The 20,487-nt window shown below is 35.9% G+C and overlaps 3 protein-coding genes across 4 annotated transcripts; 2 read left to right on the forward strand and 1 right to left on the reverse strand.

Annotated features, from left to right (window-relative positions):
* The first annotated feature begins 3,392 nt into the window (after nt 1-3,392).
* Nucleotides 3,393-9,459, forward strand: LOC111792381 (uncharacterized). 2 transcript variants are annotated; one of them, XM_023673793.2, is made up of 12 exons: nt 3,393-3,596; nt 3,699-3,809; nt 4,001-4,124; nt 4,201-4,334; nt 4,439-4,583; nt 5,121-5,299; nt 6,054-6,294; nt 6,872-6,958; nt 7,107-7,252; nt 7,451-7,558; nt 7,684-7,772; nt 8,493-9,459. In XM_023673793.2, the coding sequence occupies exons 1-12, from the start codon at nt 3,528-3,530 to the stop codon at nt 8,965-8,967; spliced, it is 1,908 nt and encodes a 635-aa protein (XP_023529561.2). In that variant the 5' UTR covers nt 3,393-3,527; the 3' UTR covers nt 8,968-9,459. The 2 variants fall into 2 exon arrangements, with proteins under 2 accessions (XP_023529561.2, XP_086980500.1); XM_087124374.1 differs by having other exon boundaries at nt 7,143-7,252.
* Nucleotides 9,460-10,790: 1,331 nt separating this feature from the next.
* Nucleotides 10,791-14,741, forward strand: PIN4 (Auxin efflux carrier family protein). Its single transcript, XM_023665995.2, has 6 exons — nt 10,791-12,400; nt 12,493-12,769; nt 12,867-12,952; nt 13,731-13,888; nt 13,971-14,047; nt 14,190-14,741. Exons 1-6 carry the CDS (start codon nt 11,197-11,199, stop codon nt 14,254-14,256), a joined length of 1,869 nt encoding a protein of 622 aa, XP_023521763.1. The 5' UTR covers nt 10,791-11,196; the 3' UTR covers nt 14,257-14,741.
* A 3,389-nt stretch (nt 14,742-18,130) lies between these two features.
* LOC111785620 (uncharacterized) lies at nt 18,131-18,799 on the reverse strand. The gene has a single exon (XM_023665994.2). It carries the CDS (start codon nt 18,756-18,758, stop codon nt 18,243-18,245), a length of 516 nt encoding a protein of 171 aa, XP_023521762.2. The 5' UTR covers nt 18,759-18,799; the 3' UTR covers nt 18,131-18,242.
* Between the last annotated feature and the right edge of the window lie 1,688 nt (nt 18,800-20,487).

Here is a 20,487-nt window from a genome sequence, read left to right on the forward strand (position 1 = left end):
TGATATGAATAGCTATAGACCTAAAATTCATAGGATTGAACCACCGAAAAAATGCACTTTATTGGTACAGTCAGTAACTCTTTCTCATTTATCCTATATTTAATATCATTTTCATTCGAATGTGGCATCGGTTTATTCATGTACCATTCTTTTATTTAGGTGTCATAAACAACGTCTTCATATATCCTTTCGTTACCTAAAATATCAATGATATGATTTAGTACATCAATACAAGAATTGATGTATGGTATATTTGGTAGATTATTATAAATAAATATGTAATATTTGTTATATATATCGTATATTTTGTCATATATATATCTTTAAAATTTTAAAAAGTAAATTAGTGAGAGTCGCATATATGCGAGTCCAACACAATAATAGCAACTTTGACTAGCGATAATTGAGTTGTATTAGCGATAAGCCTATCAACAGATGGGGTCGCTTATCTAATACACACATTATTAATTCAAATATTAAACATGGCTTGTTTGCATGCTAATTTTCAATAATGCTTATTATTTGCTATTATTGTGTTGAAGTGTGTACTCAAAATTATTTATATATAAAAAAAAAAGGTTATATTTTAAAATTATTTATTATAATTATCCTAAAATTATTGATTAAGTGATACAAATGGGCCATTGGAGACTTTGGTGAAAAGTTATTATTATTTATTAATTATTATTATTATTATGGGGAACTGAAGCTATGATGATGATTCAAGAATTTTACTTGGAAGCTGCGAATGCATGAATCTGTCCTTAATAAAAGACAAGAACAAAAAGGACAAGAAATTAATCATCCATCGTCCCCCACGTGCCCCGTCCGTGCCTCCAACCCGCCTTTCTCTCATATTTGGCGGGCCCTCCCGCCATAATTATTTTCTCAATTAACGTTACATTTAATTAAACTCATTTTAATTATTAAATATCTTTCTTAAATTATATAAAAACTATTTATGGATTCTTTAAATTAATATTTAAACTTTTAAAGGCTAGATTTTTTTATTTACCCTTGATAAAATTTGAAACTTTATGATATTGAGTGTGTAGCTCGATGTAGATGTTGGGGTCCTCGAGTAAGTACTACTTAAATGAATCGTCTATATAGTTTGAGTCTATTTATTGCAATGTTCGCTCAAATTAATATTGTAACTTAATTTTCTTTTTCTTCCACCTACATCAAAGCTTTGGATTCCAATCATAAATTTCCGACGTCTACTCTATTATTGATCAAATAGGCTAGCTTCCTATTTGGTTTTCTTGAAATTCAATGAGTGACGATGAATGATTGTCATGATCCAACCTCACTAGTAGCAAATATTGTTTTCTTTGGGCTTTTCATTATGGGTTTCCCTCCAAAATTTTAAAACGCTTACGGTTAGGGATAGATTTTCACAATTTTATAAAGAATGTTTCGTTTCCGAGATAATTGGGTCAAAAAAGAAAAATGACCAAGAACTCGAAATGAGCAAAAGGGACTTCCCAACGTCTCTTGCTTGCCAAAACTTCCCCCTTGGCTCATTTTTCTGTCATCCTTTTTATGGGATGAGGAAGAATGCCTTCAAATTGGGAGCCCACCCATGTGGCTATGCATGGCTTGGTGGTATACATGTATATAGGAGTCTAGTGGTCTCCCCACATTCATACCATATTTGTGGTGAAATTACCGATTTAGACATAGACATCTTAACCAAAAGAAGAGATTTCGGGATGTCTGACTAGTCAAGTCAATCATATTCAAGTTGATTTAGTTTAGTCGGGTCGATCGTGACTTTACAAAATTTATCAGATTTTCTTTTAGTTCCATAAAAGGTTAAGAGATTCGAGAAGTTTTAATGAACCAACTAATTGAGTTAGATTTAGGTTAGTTATTTATCCCGAACTTCATCTAAATTATCTAGCTCAAATTGAATGCTTATGTGGAGGAGGAATTCGTTAGTACTCTCACGTGATTTCATTAATCAAGTTGTCTAGATGGAAGACTAATCAACTTGCAATAACTCGTGAAAAGTTGTTCACTTGTTCAATCAATCATAAATTTGGATTGGATAGGGATTGACTATAATGAACTATGCTTAAGATTTTGATTAAAAATTTGTATTTGAATTCGACGTCTGAAGGCTCGATATTCCCATACATCCCTTTGACATGGTCACGTTACCTCTCTGGGTTTTATTTATCTCTTAATAAATTTATAAACCTCCTGATTTAATTTGATTTTTTGTTTTTAAAAATTAAGATTATAAATATTCTTTTTAATCATAACTTTTCTATTAATGTTTAATTTTTTTGAAAAATAAAAAGAAAAATTAGAATACAATAAATTTAAATTAAATGAAATGGATGAAAAATTGATTAGTAACTTTTGCAATAACTAATTTTTCATTTGTGGACTTGAGTTTATAACCATTAAATTCAATAAATAAATATATTTTAATATTCGTGGCAGTGGCATGGGAACGTGGCCAGTTTCGTGTCCATGCGATTGGTTCTGGCTCAATGGTCGATGTAGTTCCACGTGTCAAAAAATCAGCTGTAGTTAGATGACTTAATCCATTTTAATATTAACACTTAATTTCATTTAAAATAAAAAAGTTAAGAAAAAGAAAAAAAAAGTTAAAAAATACCCTTTTTTTGAATATGAAAAACATAAACTATAATAAAAATAACCTTTGTGTTTCAAATTTTCATATTATTTTAACAAAAAAAAAAAAAAAAAAAAAACAAACAAACAAAACTTTCAAAAATATTTTTTAGAACAAATTAAAAAAATTAAAAGTAAAAATAAAAGTTTTTAATGATAATGGAATCTATAACGCCCTACATCCACTGCTAGCAAATATTGTGCTCTCCTCTTTGGGCTTTAAAACGCGTGCTATGGAAGGTTTTCACACCCTTATAAATGGTGGTTTGTTCTCTTCCCAACCAATGTGAGACATCACAATCCACCCCCTTTGGGGCCCAGCGTCCTTGCACACCGCCCTGTGTCTACCCCCCTTTCAGGGAATAGTGGGAAGGCTGGCACATCGGCGTCTACCCCCATCGAGGAACAGTGAGAAGGATGGCACATCGTCTGATGTCTGGATCTAGTACCATTTGTAACAGCCTAAATCCACCGCTAGGAGATATTGTCTTATTTGGGCTTTTTCTTTCGGGCTTTCCCTCAAAGTTTTAAAACGCGTCTGTTAGGGGAAGGTTTCCACACCCTTGTAAATTAAATGGTGGTTTGTTCTCCTCCCCCACCAACACGGGACATCAGACAAACTTTTATATGATTTAACAATTACAAAATGTGAGTCTCAAAATTATTTTAAAATTTAAAAACAAAATTTATAAAATTATTAATCTCCACCAATATTGCTCACACGTATAAAGTCCAATGGGCCTAGAGCGGGTTAAGAAACAGAGCGCCAGGACCGGGTACAGAATCGTTCTCGTTTAAGCTCGTCTCTGTACTGAACAATTTTCGCGCCAAATCAGTGGCAACTGTAAGCAAAGTGAAAACGAATTCGCGAGCCTGAAATGGCGCTGCTGTGTTTTCTGCTAGATTTGAGAACCTTGCCTCCTCCCATCCTCAGCGGCTTAACGGATGTAAGGCCAGTTTGGATTCAAATTTGTATAAGCTTTCATTTTCGTTCTATCTCCGACTGACGAATCTCACGATTGTGTATTGTGTTCATCTGTTTCTGTTAGTCCTTGTTGCAGCTTGCCAATCTTTATGCTATATCATCATCGTCATCGGCTGGTAGGATCGGATTGTGTTACGTCTTGAAGAATGCGTCCTCTGGTCCTGATGATGCTCTTGTATGGATATGCAAAAACTTTCACTCACGCTCACACATAGATATAGGCAGGCGCTATTAGAACATAGGCGTTTGAAATTTTTATCCTGATAGATTTCGTTAGTTTACTCTTTTCTGAATTGTTTGGCTAATCGAATTTGAAGTTGAAATTGCTCGTTTGTGGTTATGTGTATCCATTACTGAATTAAACAGTTGGAGGTTGCTTACACTCCTAATAGAAGTTTTAGTCTCCGTGACTTCCACCGCGCTGTAGAGAATTTGCCAACCGATGCCTTTATTCCCCAAATTAATGACTACGAAACTGTCTATTGTCGCGGTATCTCCCGTAATAACTACTTTACTGGCATTTCTGTTGAATATTTATTGAATTGAATTTGGCTGCTACCTGATAGATGTGAAATTGTCGGCTGTTTTAAGTGATCAAGTTCTATACTCATGGGGAGGTGAAAATGTAAGGAGGAAAGTGATTGTACTAAGCGCATATGCACACTATGATTTGGATTCCCACCTGGAAAAGACACTTATGGTTGGCCATTTATTTAGCTGAACTGCTAAGGTTTTGGTTCATCTTCAATTTGGATGATAAGTCTAAGGGCTTTTTCTTTTGGATTGTGTTTTTATTTTCCTCAGGAGGCGGCTAATATGCGTGTTTCAGTTGAGTTTGTCATCTTTAAGCAAAAATCGAGCCATCTCAATTTCATTGAAGAGGATGCTAACGGGCTAATTAGACGCATTTCTGACATTGATGGCTGCTCTCTTGAATTATACCTTCCAGGTAGACGTAGAACAATGGTTTACTCTCCTACTCATATTTTGTGAAAAGAAAGTTCTGAGAACTTTTGAGATTTCTCAACTATGTGGGCGTTGAGTACTGTGGTGATCTATCACGTGCTTACTTTTAACTCGTAAGAAACAACAATTCCACAAATTCTTAATAGTTGATGCATATCTTGTTCATTTACAAGTGGAAAATTTTCAACCTTTTCTGATCCAATGTAAAAAATGGAAGTCGTTGCATCTTGACAATGGGGAAGATTGTATAAAGGATATTACTCCATTGAACATTGGGGGTGGCTAATGCATATCAGCATCAGTCCTCTTGGTCTATAAGTTGGTCTTCATTAAGAAATCATTCTTCCTCAATTGTCTATCGGTCTGTTTAACCATAATTGTTTACTATAGTTCTGGATTCATTTTTTCACCTCTTTAGGTACCTTCACACCACAAACTGCAATCTTCTAAATTTTCCTATACGTAGTTATCTATTGGCAGTGGATTGAGCTAATGTTTAAAATATTTTACAAATTTGCAGATGTCAGAGTATTTCAAAGCCTTGTGAGACAATGGTTGCACGACCTCAAGGATGATATGAAAGAACCATTAATAGCTTGCTTTGATTTCAAAGGAAACCTCATTTATTCCACGAACCAGATAACCTGCAACTTGTATATGACTGTCACGCAGATGATTGATGGGTTTCCCCCTTGTCAGGTATATTCTTTCAATCAGATTATTGATTATTTGTTTAAATTTTCCTGTCACGCAACCTAATAGTAGAATAACCACTTCTGCACATTCTGATGGGAAAATAAATTTGGACTAAAAAACACATTTGACCATGATAATTCCATTGAACTAATGATTTTATTTCATCGAGGTTCTTTCAAATTTGGGACAATCTAGTCTCCGAAACTTAGTATGTAATTGTGAAAGTGAGCCATGTTACATCATAGGCAAGGATGAGTAGACACTTCAAATTAGTTCCGGAGAGGGTTTAAAATAAAAGAGTTGTATTTTCTCATATTTGCTGACAAGCTCACTCAATTTCTTCAATTGAGAAGTAAATGGCTAATCGAGCTCATTAGTTTGTGAGAGCATTCATGGATTTATTTTCATTTTTGCTTGGCAGCATAGTTCTCAAGAGGGTAGGATTCAAGTACCTCGAAATATTTGGTTTATCCTGTAGTTCTTTACCTTTCATATTTGAATGTCATTTTAGTTCTGTCAGGATGCTGAAATTTCTAATGAAAAGAAATAGCTTGAAATTGAACCATTTTTTTTTTGGAAATGTTGCCAACTAAAATGGTATAATCATGTCCATATCTGGGAGTTCAATTATAGACTTCATATCCTCCTAAGTAGGACTAGAGAAAAGTATCAAATATCATATTGAATGCTTTGGTAGCTTTATTCTGCATTCTTAGGCTGTGGGTAAGAATTTTAACTGTTACTGAAAATGTTGTAGACATGCAGATGTCATGGTATGCCATTAGAAGTCTACGGAAGAAAAGAGATGAAGGAATCTTCCTGTGCAATCAGCGGGGATTTTCTGGAAACCTCTGACGTAATGAAAAACACAACGAAAGTTGGGGAGAAATCAATCCTGTTTCTGCCGTCGTCTCAGTGTCTTACCAAGTCTCAACTAAATTCTTCACAAATTAAATTTGATATCATACAACGAACCAACTTGGGAACCTTATGCGAAAGTAAGTTGGTTCTGAAGCTCTGTCAATTTCCCTCCCATTTGCCTTCTATATTGACATGTTTACTGTGTGGGAATTTTCCCTGAAATATCAGGGAATGTATGCTGAATTTTGTATGTCTGATACTTTCCTGTTCTCGTGCTCCACTACCCAAGTCGTACATGGAAAAATCCTGCGCTCAATTACTACTCGTCTTTCTCTGCTGACTGCTCACGTTTGCTTCGTACATCTATGCTCTTCCAAAATAATTTTTCAAACCAAAGTTAGACCCTGTTACCTATAACCATTATGTAAAGTATCATTAATAATTGTTATCTTACCTACTTTTATTTTTATAATAATAAAAACCCTACTCTCGTTTCCCTTGAGGTTGACTTTCAGGTTATGGGCTTATGACTTTTCTGACTAACCCAGATCATGACATAAATCATAAAATATCATATGTTAATGATTACTCGTACACTAAAGGCTGGTGGTCATCTTTGATTTTCTTCCCAACCTTCAATTTCTGTCATCAAGAAGTAGTAGTCAACAAACACTTTATGGAATCACTTTTCTAAGTTTTGACAGTTTGATGTAGGTGTTATTATGGGAGCCTCCTATGTTGTGGTTCCATCATCAGAATCTTCTTCAGCAGGAAACGATGAGTTTGAGTTGAACGCTTTAGGTGCATAGGACAACCTCCATTTAATTTTTTCAATGTGCTTTTCCTTCATATACTTTATATAACATCCCCTTATCATCCCTTTGCCTCTGGTTTCAGATGACACTGATATATATATTATTACTTCTTTATTCCTTTATTTATTTGGTAGCTTTTCGTGGACTTTGTGGTGCTCTCCACGCACTAGATCAGGGTTTGGTTTGCCTATCAAATTGGAATATGGAGACCTTAAATGAATCTACTTTCCCTTGCTATTATATTCTACAGCCATCACAAAATGGATCAATGTTTCTTAGGGTAATAATCGAATCTCTCTTTTGACATATGGAGTGTTTACTGTTCTTTATATAATGATTACTGTCTTCACCAATGATTTTAAGTTTTATCATTTTGATTTAGAATCTATTCCTTTTGATCAACTAACAAGAGTGCAAAACACAATTTGGTTAAGCTTTCTTGTCAATTCATCTCTGAATTATTAAGGGAAAATTGCAGCGTCTTGCTGGCTCTGAGGAAGTTCTCTATGTACCAGACATCAAGACTTTGATTACGGCTCATGTTTGCCAGGAGATCCAAAGCTCCATTCTTGTCTCGTTGGAGAAGGTTGAATTTGTCTAAACATTTTTAGGTGCATTATTATACAATCTGAGAAATATGCAAGATGCAATTATGGTATTCTCTCAAATTATTTCTTCGTGGGGATTAAAAGTACCTTCTTTCATCTTTAGGTTGAACTAAAAGACTACAATCCGTTGATGCATGAAAGAGGCCTCCACCAAAAGTTGAACGTTCTTGTGAAAGAAAGTTTGGAGTTCAGGTAGTAATCCTCTCCTCCCTCGTGTATATTATATTATAGCTCTCTTACATTAGCCAAGGTGGTAATGGATTTTTTAATTACATTCTAATTTTTCTTTTTTCAAAATTAAACTAATGAAGACTATTTGGAACACAGTTTTCTTTATTTAGTTTTCCACTCGTTAGAAGTAGTTTTTGAAATTGTTGTCAAATGTTGAAAACGTAAACATTATTTCTTTTAGTTTCCAAAATTTGGAAAAGATTTCAAAAGGGTTTTGGAATTAAATTACAAAACTAGAAACAAATTCTGAATATAATACCCTCGCTGGCTCTACTTTTTGGACCGGCGATGCAGCACTGAAACAAAGCTGCTGTCAGAGTCGAACGAAATCTAATCCATCTTGGTTTTCTAATCAAAGAACGTTTGAGCTTCTCGGACTTCGATTATTCTCCTCTCTGAAATCTAATTAATGTCAAATAATTTCCTAGAGACAAAGATAACGTACAACACTGTAGCTTTCAATAATATGTGTCACATTTCTGTGCCACGTCCCACATTTTCAAGGCAATTTGTCGGGTTTTCTTATCAAACTTGATACGCCATCACATTTCAGAAACAATAATGTATTGACCACATTCTGTATCTCCCAATTGCGTAGCCCTTAATTTACTTCTTGAAATTTTTGTTATAATGATGAGTAGTAGAGCTGAAAAATAGATTTTTCTTGGTGTTATATGCCAGGTCATTAACTCCTAGGTCAGAAGAGGGAACCTACGGCAATGAATCAAACGGCCCAGATTATTTGAAAGGGATTGTGAACTCTGTAAAAGACGTTGAAATTGTAACCGCAATGGACTGCATAGAAGCTGGAGTTGCTGAAACTTGGGAGCAGCTAGTTACCCATGAATTCCCTGAAACATGTCCAGTTTATGTCTCCAAAGACAAGCTGGATCGACTTTCTCTCTCGCCACCCGATGGCAACAAACAATTGGCTGTGAAAACGTCAAGGATTTTAGAGAGACTTGAGATACCAAGACAGAGAACTAAGGCTACATCTCCTAATACCATCAGCATTGACTTGGTTGATCCAAATAGTCCAACGAAGAAGCCACCAATCCCATTGGTGCCAGTTCTGGCCCGAGACCAAGGCTTCACAGGTACTCAAACTCAACTAATGAAACCAAATTTCAACAAACTCAAAAGAAAACGTACATGACCACCCCTACCCCCAAAATACTTTTTTTTTTATGGAGAGTGTCTTAGAGTTATCTGATGTTAACCACTATTAAATTTTTCACAAGTAAGAAAGAGGAACACAGAAAGGACGTGAAAAAAGGGAGATTCTTTCTTTTTTTAATACTTACCTACTCACTAGACACTAGTGAATGAATATCTCTTAGTGACCACCTATATATATATATATTTTACAACTAGGATAGTGGAATAGAGAAAGAGTGAAAGAGTTCTACTAATTTTTTTAGAAAATAAATAGTTCTAAATTTTTAGTAGGATAGCTACTAACCTGTGAGAATAGATTTCAAATTCCTAGTAGTAGTTAATTGAAGTATTGCCTTTGATGGGTGTATATATGTGTTATTTCTTTTTACTGGTTTGGATAGGATGGATAGGGCTGAGTGCTTGACTGAAATATGATTAATGTGCATGTTCTACTCAAATCATAATGGAAACCAGAGTCGGTATTTGTTGAGGTTTCGTGCAAGATTCAGGTTATAATAATGACTTTCATAACTTCCTGATAAATGTTGTGGCTGAAAGTGGAAGTAAATTGTCATTTTTAATTACTATTTAATATGGATAGTGCTATTTAGGACAAATAACCTTGCCTTGCTATTCAGCAAGCATGCTCTTTCTCCCTCTTTTGGGATTAAATTGCAAGTCTTGTCGAGTTAAATTACAAGTTTGTTCAATAGATTTTTCTGGACTGTCTTTCAAAGTTGTGTCCATTTATTTTAATGTGTTTTAGTTTTTTTTAATGTCTACCACATTTAACTCTTATTTAAAGGTTATATGGAAAGTCGATTTTAGATAAGTGAAAATATGATATTGACAAAGTTAATGGTATAGATTAATTCTCTACATTTGGAGGGAGATTCGAAGATAGAAACTTCAAAATTAGTTGAATATAATAGATGGTAAAGTTATATTCCATATTTTGACTGATAACGATTTAGAAAAAGCTTACGGATGTTGTCGTTTAAAATGTTAACTTTATGGGACAAAGAATTTAAAAATAATTCTTTTTAATATATAAATTCGCTTAATGATTTAAACTTTTGAAATCTAAGTTTTTTCTTTTAAAAGTTTAAATTGAAATTGAAGGGATAGATATTAGAACCATGGAATTTTAAAATGATAATTGATGTTTTATACTCTAAGCTATGCTTTTAAATTTAAATGTTGTTTATGTGTAAACAAAATTTGTTAGGTTGTAAGGTGAATCCAAGGGGTGGTGAAAAAAATATATAGAGTATATAGAGATAAAAGGAAGTCAAATTGTTCCCGCCCTCTCTTTGGTAACGCCCACACAGCCACAATTTCTTCACGCAGCTATGAAGTCTGTTGTAATAAATTTATTAATATATGGTATAACAATAATCAGTCATGAACTTATGTTCATGCACGTATACTCTCTAACAATAAACATGAGTTATTGAGACAAATAATTATACATGATTATGAACGTCAATATTACGTGAATTATAAGTTATGATTAATGTACGATTACATGTCATGTTGTACCATATCATTTAACCAATGATGTTTGTGGGAATTGGTACGGATATTCAATTAATTAATATTATTAGTTTCGGAATCAATAGTAAAAATATATTATATTATTTATATTAAAATCTTTTTTATTTTTACTATTGGAGGGTGGTAGTGGGAAAGGTGAGTTAAAAGTTAACCCAAGGGTTGAGTTAAGAGTGAAGAGAAGCACATGGTATGGTTAGTTAAAGGGGGAGTGTCCCAATTGTGTAGGGAATGGTCCCCTAAAAGAAAAGCCCAAAAAAGTCGTAAAAGAAAGAACCCAAAACCCACCACAGCTCACTTCTCAGCCACAGTATCCTTCCCAATCTATCTCCTTTTGCTCTGCTATGCTCTGCTATGCTCTGCTCTGCTCTATAAATATATATTCTTCCATCTTCCCTCTCTCCCTCCACAAATCACCAAATTTTCTCTCTCTAAAGCCTAATCACAGTGGAACCCAGTTTCCACTCTGTAATTAGCACCTCTGCAACCATCCAAATAATTCTCTCTCTCTCTCTCTCTCTCTCTCTCTCTACGGTTCGTTATCCAACGGTTTTCTTCTTCCCCTAATCTTCTCAAATCTGCCCTCTATCATCAATCGAGTTTTCAATCTCTTCAATTTCTAGCTTCTACAGAAGCTCCCATTCGTTGTTTTTTGTTTTTTGTCTCGCCGGAGATGATCACCGGGAAGGACCTCTACACTGTCCTGACGGCGGTGATTCCTCTGTACGTGGCCATGATTTTGGCTTACGGCTCTGTTCGTTGGTGGAGGATCTTCTCGCCGGATCAGTGCTCCGGTATCAACCGCTTTGTTGCCATCTTTGCCGTACCCTTGCTTTCCTTCCATTTCATCTCTAATAATGATCCTTATGCTATGAACTTTCGGTTCATTGCTGCTGATACTCTGCAGAAGATTATTATGCTCGTTGCCCTTACGATTTGGGCGAATTTTACTAAAAATGGGAGTATGGAGTGGATGATTACCATCTTCTCGCTTTCAACTCTGCCGAATACTCTCGTCATGGGGATTCCTCTGCTACAGGCTATGTATGGAGGTAACTCTGGGAGTTTGATGGTTCAGGTTGTTGTTATGCAGTGCATTATCTGGTACACGCTTCTGCTTTTTCTGTTTGAGTATCGTGGAGCGAAGATTCTTATTATGGAGCAATTTCCTGAAACTGCGGCCTCCATTGTGTCCTTCAAGGTCGATTCCGATGTGGTTTCCTTGGATGGGAGGGATTTTCTTGAGACCGACGCTGAAATTGGCAACGACGGCAAGCTTCATGTCACTGTGAGGAAATCTAACGCTTCACGGCGGTCGTTAGGGCCTTGTTCGCTTCCGGCGTTGACGCCTCGGCCGTCGAATCTCACTGGAGCGGAGATTTACAGTTTAAGTTCTTCGAGAAACCCTACGCCACGAGGTTCGAATTTTAACCACTCGGATTTCTACTCTCTGATGGGATATCAAGGACGGCACTCGAATTTTGGCCAACCGGAATTGTATTCCGTTCAATCGTCGAGAGGTCCGACGCCTCGGCCGTCGAATTTTGAGGAGAGTTCTGCTGTTCCGACGGCGAATTCTCCGAGGTTCGGTTTCTATCCGGCGCCGAATCCAGAGTTTACAAAAAGCGTTAAAACACAGCCACCCCAGCAGCCGCTGCCACAGAACGGCGGTCCGACGAGTAAAGCCAGCCATGATGCTAAGGAGCTTCACATGTTCGTATGGAGTTCAAGCGCTTCGCCAGTTTCAGAAACCGACGGTCTTCATGTATTCGGCGGGTCCGATTTAGGAGCTACTGAACAAACAGGACGCTCCGATCAGAACGCCAAGGAAATCAGGATGTTCATCGCCGATCACCCGCAGAATGGGGAGAAGAAAGGTAGAATCACAAAGAACACAAAAACCCAATAATCACAAAGCTTATTTCAATGCATTTAACGTTTAACTATTGTTGTGATCATGATTAATTAGTTGCTGAAAGTGAGGGGTTCAGAGGGGAGGAGTTGAATTTTCAAGGGAGAGTTGAGGTAGACGATGAGAAAGAAGAAAAGGGTCCTATTGGACTTCTCAAGCTGGGCTCAGGCGGCAGCGCCCCCGCCACAGCTCCGGAGAGTGGGGCGGCGAAACAAATGCCTCCGACGAGCGTTATGACACGTTTGATCTTAATCATGGTGTGGCGAAAGCTTATTAGAAATCCCAACACATATTCAAGTCTCGTTGGCCTTGCTTGGGCTCTTATTGCCTTTCGGTACTGTGTTTAAACTTTGAAGCCATTGATTTGGATGTTCTCTTGTTTTCTCTGTTAGCCCTCAAGTTTGAATCATTTTTTGTGTGTTCATTTGCAGCTGGCATGTGTCTATGCCTAAAATAGTAGCGCAATCAATCTCCATACTCTCTGATGCTGGGCTTGGAATGGCTATGTTCAGCTTAGGTGAGTCAAATCTATCTCCTACAAGTTTCTATTGGCTTTTGTATGCCTGCAAACGTGTTCGTCTCTGGTTGCTTGATAGAGTTCTGGGTTTTTAGTTTTCTGATTTGGAAAAGTTGTAAATGTGTTTTAAAACCGGAAGGGAAACCCTTGAAAGAAAAGCCTAAAGAGGACAATATCTACTAGCCGTGGACTTGAACCGTTACAAATAGTATCAAAGCCAGTTATCGTGAGGCGTGCCAGTGAGGACGTTGGACGCCCAAGGGGGTGGGGTGGATTGTGAGATCCGACATCAGTTGGAGAGGGGAACGAAACATTACTTGTAAGAGCGTAAAAACTAGTATCTAATAGTAGTGGGGTAGGGGATCATTAGCAGATAAGGGTACATTTTTTGTGGGGAGTTTTTCAAATTTTCCCGTTAGCAACAGTGATTTGTTAGATTAAATTAGGCAGATATTAGGTTGTTGTTGTTGTCTATGTCTGAAATTATGGCTTGGTCCTTACTGCCAACACCAACTAGGAACCATCCATTTGCTTCTCACATTCTCTGTCACGAACCAAATCCATAAATATTTATCCTCTTCACTACAAATGGATCTCTACCACCCAACATGTGGGTCCACTCGTCAGTGTCTCTGGTGGTTTAAGTTTCATATGGTCACATTTGCTGTTGACTCTTCTGCCGTCCCCTTTACATTGTGAAATGATTCTCATTAAATTCATCTTTTTATGGTCCAAATGACCCTTCTCTCTCTCTCTGGTTTTTGTTTCCCTTCCAAAGGTATATTCATGGCTTTACAACCGAAACTAATAGCTTGTGGAAACTCCGTTGCTGCTTTTGCCATGGCAGTGAGGTTCCTCACTGGCCCGGCTGTGATGGCAGCTGCTTCGGCTGCTATCGGCCTGCACGGCAATCTCCTCCGCGTCGCCATTGTTCAGGTTACTCGAACTGTCCGTTTCACCGTTAACGAAACTTATAGCAAGTGACTCCAACTATGTTGATCTGATATGATCTTTGCAGGCTGCATTACCCCAAGGCATTGTTCCCTTTGTTTTTGCTAAAGAGTACAACGTTCATCCTGCCATCCTCAACACCGCGTAAGTTTCTCACAAATTCAACCGAATACTTACTTTAACTTGACTTGACATGTTAACAAAGTGAGATTCTGTGTCTGATTTGTTGTGATGCTGTTTCCTTCCTAACTAATATCAATCTTTACTCGTTGTTGGGTGTGTGTAGAGTCATATTCGGGATGTTAATAGCACTTCCAATCACTCTCATTTACTACATTCTTCTCGGCTTGTAAAACCTCGGCGCGCCATTGCCAGAAACACGACCAAAAAACGCTAGAACATCACCCCCCCACAAGGTTTGATTCAACACAATTCAATTGTCAAAGAAGTTCCTAATATTTGGGGGATTGGGGGGAGATTAGTACAAAAGCATACTCTACTAGAAGAAGAAAAAGGGTTGAAATTTTGAAAAGACAAGAGAGAGGGAGAAATGGGAAACATTGATGAGGAAATCAAGGGAAGTGGTTCTCAATCCTTTTCCATTTTGCATGAAAAAGGTTGTTAATTTCAATGTTGTTGTTGTTGTTGTGTATGAAGAAGAGGACAAATTTGACTAACTTTGATGACCATTTTGTGAAATGGGTATTGCAAATAATGAAGAGAACACAAAGGAGGCAGGCTGAAGATGTTGTTGTTGCTGTTGTTGTTGTAGTCAACCATTGTTGTGGTTTGAATATGATCGGTTGTGCAATTATATGAAGCCTTGTCGTCTTGCTCTCTTCTGCTTTGTTTTTGTAGATTTACAGAAAGGAACTTTTTTGTAAAGATAAAGAAGATAAGAAGATGATAATGTGTACTTTCAGCATCAATACAGTGTGGAAAAGATAAAAAAGATGAGAGAACAAAGGCATCTTTTAAAGCAAACTACTCCTTATCCAACCACTAATTCAAAACAAAGCTTCACAAAACCAACATTCCACTTAAAAACAATACAAAATATGTTTAGTTCCTAATTTAGTGGATGTAAAATTTTGGTATATTCACCCACCCTATGGATGAACATGAAGAGTGAGGCTCCCCTCCCCCGGTAGCTAATAATCCCTCCTTGTCGCGACCTTTGCACCCCTTCTCGATCTTATCTGAAAATATTTTGAAAATTATGAGTATTAGAAATACTGTTGGATTAGATATGCATACTTAGTGAAAAGTATCACAAAGTTGAAGGACCTAAAATCGTCTCTCATGTACTAAGAGCTAATAGCCATAAGACCATATCACGAAGAGATGGTATAATTTGGATGCACACACATAGATAACTGCCACAAGGTCGTATCATGAGTTCCAATGTTATTCTCATACCCAAAAGTAAATAAGTACTACAATTATGTAAAGTTTTCGTACTTATAAAATTCCTTAGTTTTAGGTATATACAAACATCGCAACAATTCACCGAACACCCAAAAACACCCAAATCTAACCAAAGAAAGGAGGTTCTACTTTTTTTAGCTTAGCTTTTTCACTTTTATAAAGGAACTTAGACTTGTATAATTTCTTCAACCAAAGCCAAGTTGTTTGGTAATTTGATGGGACCTTCCATAACATCTTTATTTTTGCATCTTTCTTAGTCATAGGTTAGTGGACACAAATGTTATTCTTTTCATTTTTTTTTTTTTTTGTTTACCATATGGTTTGTCTTATGATAATGTGTATCCAATCTTAGAAAATACCCGGTTGTTTCCCTAAGTTTAGATCAAAGTAGTTAATGCGATCGATATTTGAAATAATATTTCGTTCACGATTCTTAAACCTCTTGACTAACTATGAAAACGATCCAGCTATTAGACATATCTCATTTAATTCTTATTCAATTATTTGTCAACGTGTCTCGTAGTTAGCCAACTACACAAATGGTTAGGTTCATGAATTCTCCCATATACTCACTTTTTTACCTCTTTCTAAAAGTAAGACTGTTACGATAAATCAATTAAATATATTTTATCCTAAAATTTGCTATAGACTTAAATATTCGTAAACTTTGTAATTATTATAAATAAATATTTTTGATAAAAAAAAATAAAAAATAGTCCAAGAATTATTAACTTATTTCTTCTTTTTTCCAAAAGTAGTGTCCTTTTTGGTAATTTAATAATTCTAAAATCATTTTATAAAAATAAACATTAATAATTTAAAATAACATTGAAAATTTGGATTGTTGAAGAGGCTTTAATGGTAGCCCGAAATTAGGTCCCTTAAAATTCATAACATAATAAAAATATGAAATAATGGGATTTCGACTAACATCAAAAAAAAATTAAAAATTAAAAATTTTAAAATAATAATAATAATAATAAATAAATAAATAAATATATGGCGTTTTGTCCCACATAGGTTTGACTAGCAGTCTTTCCCACTAAATTTCTCCGTTAATATTTTGTTTAAAAAATACATTTAAAATTTTAAAATAATTTAAAAATACGTTTTAACTTAAAAATATATTCATGAAAAACTCTTCTAAAATAATTTTAATTATTTTAAAAAAATATTACATATTTTTTTTAAAAAAATAGTACATGAATTGAATTTATAATATTAAAATAAAAGAGTGGTAGAAGAAATTAAATAGCAATAATAATGAAGAAAGGTTGTATTTTTAGGACCATACATGAACGCTGCACAATCAATTCTTCTCTCCTAACCTTTTCTCTATCACTATTCATCCATTTTCAACGCACACGATAACCATTCTTTTCGTTCATCTCGATCCAAACTGCTCCAACTCGACTTCCATTTGTTCTAATTGTTATACCCGTTCGTTCATTCATTTATATCCTAAATATGGCACGTACCCTGTTCACTGAATGTGTAGATAATGAAATGACATTGGATTCAAGCGTGTACTAAAGTTAGAACAACTCTCTCAAATGGAAAGAGCAGTTCGACTGATTTTAGTATGTACTCTCGACCCAAGAAGTAGGAATTGACCGACAAATATAGTTTTGTTTAGATTGATCGAACCACGTCATTGTATGGTATAAAAAGGGTACCCTACAATTTGATATGATTTGGCCTTTAATTCTGATGTCTCAGTCCTTTGCTACTTTCCCACATGACCCAATATGGGCAGAGCCACACCACACGAGAGCCAACCCAATAATTGTGGCCTTTCCCTTTCATTGCAATAATACCTTCCAACAACCCATTCTCTTTCCCATTTAACCATTACACTGTACCATGTACGGATCGGGTTACATGCATCATACATCTTCATTAGATACGAGTCGTTCTTCAACTTTTTTTTTTTTTTTTTTACTTTCGATTTGATCAGTTGGCAATCTCAGAAGCAGCTAGCTAAGCTGTAGCACTATCTTTCTGTGAAGTTGAGCTGTTGCTTTATGCCAATTATTGTGGTGGTAAAACTTGTTGAGTGAAGTAACTGGAAGCAAGCTAAAATCGAGCTCGATTGTTCAAAACCTAACATTAGGAATCATGGGATGTGGTAGTCATGTATTAGAAGTTTAATAGACCGCATATTATAACACGATTTATTAACCGTTGAGTTTCTAAACTCAAGGTCAAAAGCGTAAATTACCCTTACCCGCTCAAACCTTAAAAAAAAGGTCATTACCTAAATTTAAACAAACTTTAGGAATGAAATAGACAATATTAATTGTCAAAATATGTGCATGGGAAGGATTTGAACCCATGACCCCATGACCCAAATGTATAGAACCTCGCATAAATTAGCCCAATGATTTCAAAGCCCATTTTCTTTTTAATATAAATCTATATTAACCCATTAATTACATTATTATTTTAAATTATTTATTATATTTTTGAAACCATTAAGAAAAATTATTCATATGTACCGAGAACACCAATAATATGTCTACTGTAATCGAGTGAAAGTGTGGAGAAAATTTGAGCTCATATTTTTTCAGATGACTTTTTCGATTTATGGTTGGTTTTTCTTCACATGTATTAATTAATCTTGTCGAAAAGAAATTGAGGGAGAAGATACATGCAAAAGGATTAGGTCTCGATAAGTTCAACTTGACCTATTTATGTTTGGTTGGGTTGATTTTGCTTAATTCAACCCGACCTATCCTAAGCCCAATAATTTAACTAATTTGATAGGGTTATAACTCATTGGACACTTCGGGAAAAAGATTAAGATGGAGAAAATAAAAAGTTATCATATGATATTAATTATTATCACAGGGGCTCAACAAAGATTAATCTCAATCCTAGCACATGATGAACCCTACAACAAACAATCTCATCAAACCTCCTTCACATTCACCACCACACTCCCTCCATTACTCACCTCCTCCTCTTTCACGTCCTTCTTCTTCGTCTCCGTCCCTGCCTCCTCCTCAATTTCGAACGCGTCGACCGGGTAAGCCCGGGACAGCCCAGCCGGGATCTGGAAGGTAATATTCCCGGTGGGCGGGTCGTCGACATAGATCTCGGACAAAGTGAGCCAAATCAAAACCTCCTTGGCCTTAACACCAGTCAAATTCTTGACCCTATTCTTCTCCACATTGGCAGTGACCTCTTTGGCATAGGTGACTTGCTTCCCAATCTTGTGGAACTTGTGGGTTATGGCCTTCTTTTGCTTCATCCAAACGAACCCACTCTCCTTGACGTACCCACACTCTATTATGTCCTTCAATGGCAAAAGCCCATTGGGAAGCCCCACCTCTTTCAGTAGAAGCCTTGTCTTCTCCTGTGACACCTTGTCGCCATAGTACACCTCGTCGGCCTTGCCCTTCACCTCTTCTGTGATTAGACTCATACTTCACTACTTTCTCCTCCTTTTTGGTGTTGGAATGGTGGTGGGTAGCCCTTATTAATATAGCTTTCTTTCTTTTCTATTTGGGATTCTATTTTCACCAAATTACCAATTATGCCATTCACTCTCTTTAAATTCTACCCGATCATTTATGACCCGAGTCATCTTTTTGGGTTTTTTTCTTTCCGGCTCTCCTCCTTTTAAAACGCGTCTGCTATATAGAGGTTTCCATACACTTATAAGAAAAGTTTTGTTCTCCCTCTCTAACTGACGTGGGATCTCACAATTCACCTTCTCTTCAGAGCCAGTGTCCTCGTTCGCCCTCATTCCCCTCTCCAATCGTTACATATGAGTTCGAACTCTTGGAAATATGGATTTTTAACGTGTAGGTTAAGGAAAAGCCATGGAAATATGGGGGACCTTCCAACTTTTAATGTAGCTCATGTCACGCCCATAAGCTTTTATATCCATAATAACTCTTATAAATGAAACATCCACCCCTACGGTTCAACGTAACCAAATTTTTTTATATAAATAAAAAATATTCTGATACCATGTTAGATGAACACGACTCTCCACAATAGTATGATATTGTTCACTTTGAGCATAAGCTCTCGTTGCTTTACTTTGGGATTTCCAAAAGTCTCAAACTAATGAAGATAATATTTTTTTTGATTATAAGCCCATGATCATTCTCTAAATTAGCCGACGTTGGACTTTCATCAAACAACAACTTCAACATATTTACTTGAATAAATGAAAGCAAAAAAATATAATCCTCGTCCTTGTTTAGTTTTGTGCATAACGGGATAGAGAATACAATCTCTATTTCTTGTTTAAACGGGAATTTTTCGCTCTACAAATTAAACGGAATTTATTAAAACCATTATATTATTCATTACACAGGTAAGGTAATGAAAGGGGGTAGAAGAAGGGAATTAAATATGGAAGTTGCAACAACCTTATGCATTTATAATAGCAGTAAATGGGTGTAATATTAGGAAGGCTAAAACCAATGCTACAAGAGATGGATTGAATGGCAAGGCACAGTCCTCAGCTCAGCTGCCCAACTGTTCCACCCATCTGGTTGTCTGGGGTTTGCACTTATATCCCTCGCAACTGGTCGGCCCACCCGTCTCGATTAAATTTATATTCTCGACTAAAAGGTCACATACGTAAAATACAAGTGAACGATCTTAAATTAGTTATGGCTTCTTACATACATTCTAACATCATATTCGATATTAATTGTGTACTTAATTCCAATGAAACTTAATGGGTATCCATACACAGCCCCATACTCCATAAATGATATGTTAATGTATGTTTAATTTAAGTCTAGGATAATGTACTACATAAATTTCAAAATTATACTATAAATTATAAAAATCTATAAAAAAAAAAAACCATAATTTTGGATAATATATGATATTAGAATTAATATTCGTCGTTGGTCGAGTGTCACACACCATAAAATTTTGTATGTAAAAAGAATCATTTTATGTAGTTAGGTCTCGAGAAAATATTGTGTATTCAAAGAATTTGGATATGATATATGTTTCTCCACTGTAATCATGAACAAGCTTCTCTAATAATTGTCTTATCGTATTCACTAGGGTAACTATAACGATCCATATCAGTGATTCGACACTTGATGGTTCCAACATTCTTATATGACATGATTACGTTACATACTTCTTACTTTTAAGAGTGAAAATATTCCCATAGACCA

The sequence above is a fragment of the Cucurbita pepo genome, chromosome 1 (genome assembly GCF_057944985.1).
Source record: "Cucurbita pepo subsp. pepo isolate OVF chromosome 1, ASM5794498v1, whole genome shotgun sequence".
In the NCBI taxonomy this organism is placed as follows: domain Eukaryota; kingdom Viridiplantae; phylum Streptophyta; class Magnoliopsida; order Cucurbitales; family Cucurbitaceae; genus Cucurbita; species Cucurbita pepo.

Coding starts and splice junctions, on each gene's coding strand:
- LOC111792381 (XM_023673793.2), top strand. CDS start 3,528: ATGGCGCTGCTGTGTTTTCTGCTAGATTTGAGAACCTTGCCTCCTCCC. Junction 6,295..6,871: donor CTTGGGAACCTTATGCGAAA/GTAAGTTGGTTC, acceptor AGTTTGATGTAG/GTGTTATTATGGGAGCCTCC. Junction 7,253..7,450: donor ATGGATCAATGTTTCTTAGG/GTAATAATCGAA, acceptor GGAAAATTGCAG/CGTCTTGCTGGCTCTGAGGA.
- PIN4 (XM_023665995.2), top strand. CDS start 11,197: ATGATCACCGGGAAGGACCTCTACACTGTCCTGACGGCGGTGATTCCT. Junction 12,401..12,492: donor GCAGAATGGGGAGAAGAAAG/GTAGAATCACAA, acceptor ATGATTAATTAG/TTGCTGAAAGTGAGGGGTTC. Junction 13,889..13,970: donor TCCGCGTCGCCATTGTTCAG/GTTACTCGAACT, acceptor TGATCTTTGCAG/GCTGCATTACCCCAAGGCAT.
- LOC111785620 (XM_023665994.2), bottom strand. CDS start 18,758: ATGAGTCTAATCACAGAAGAGGTGAAGGGCAAGGCCGACGAGGTGTAC.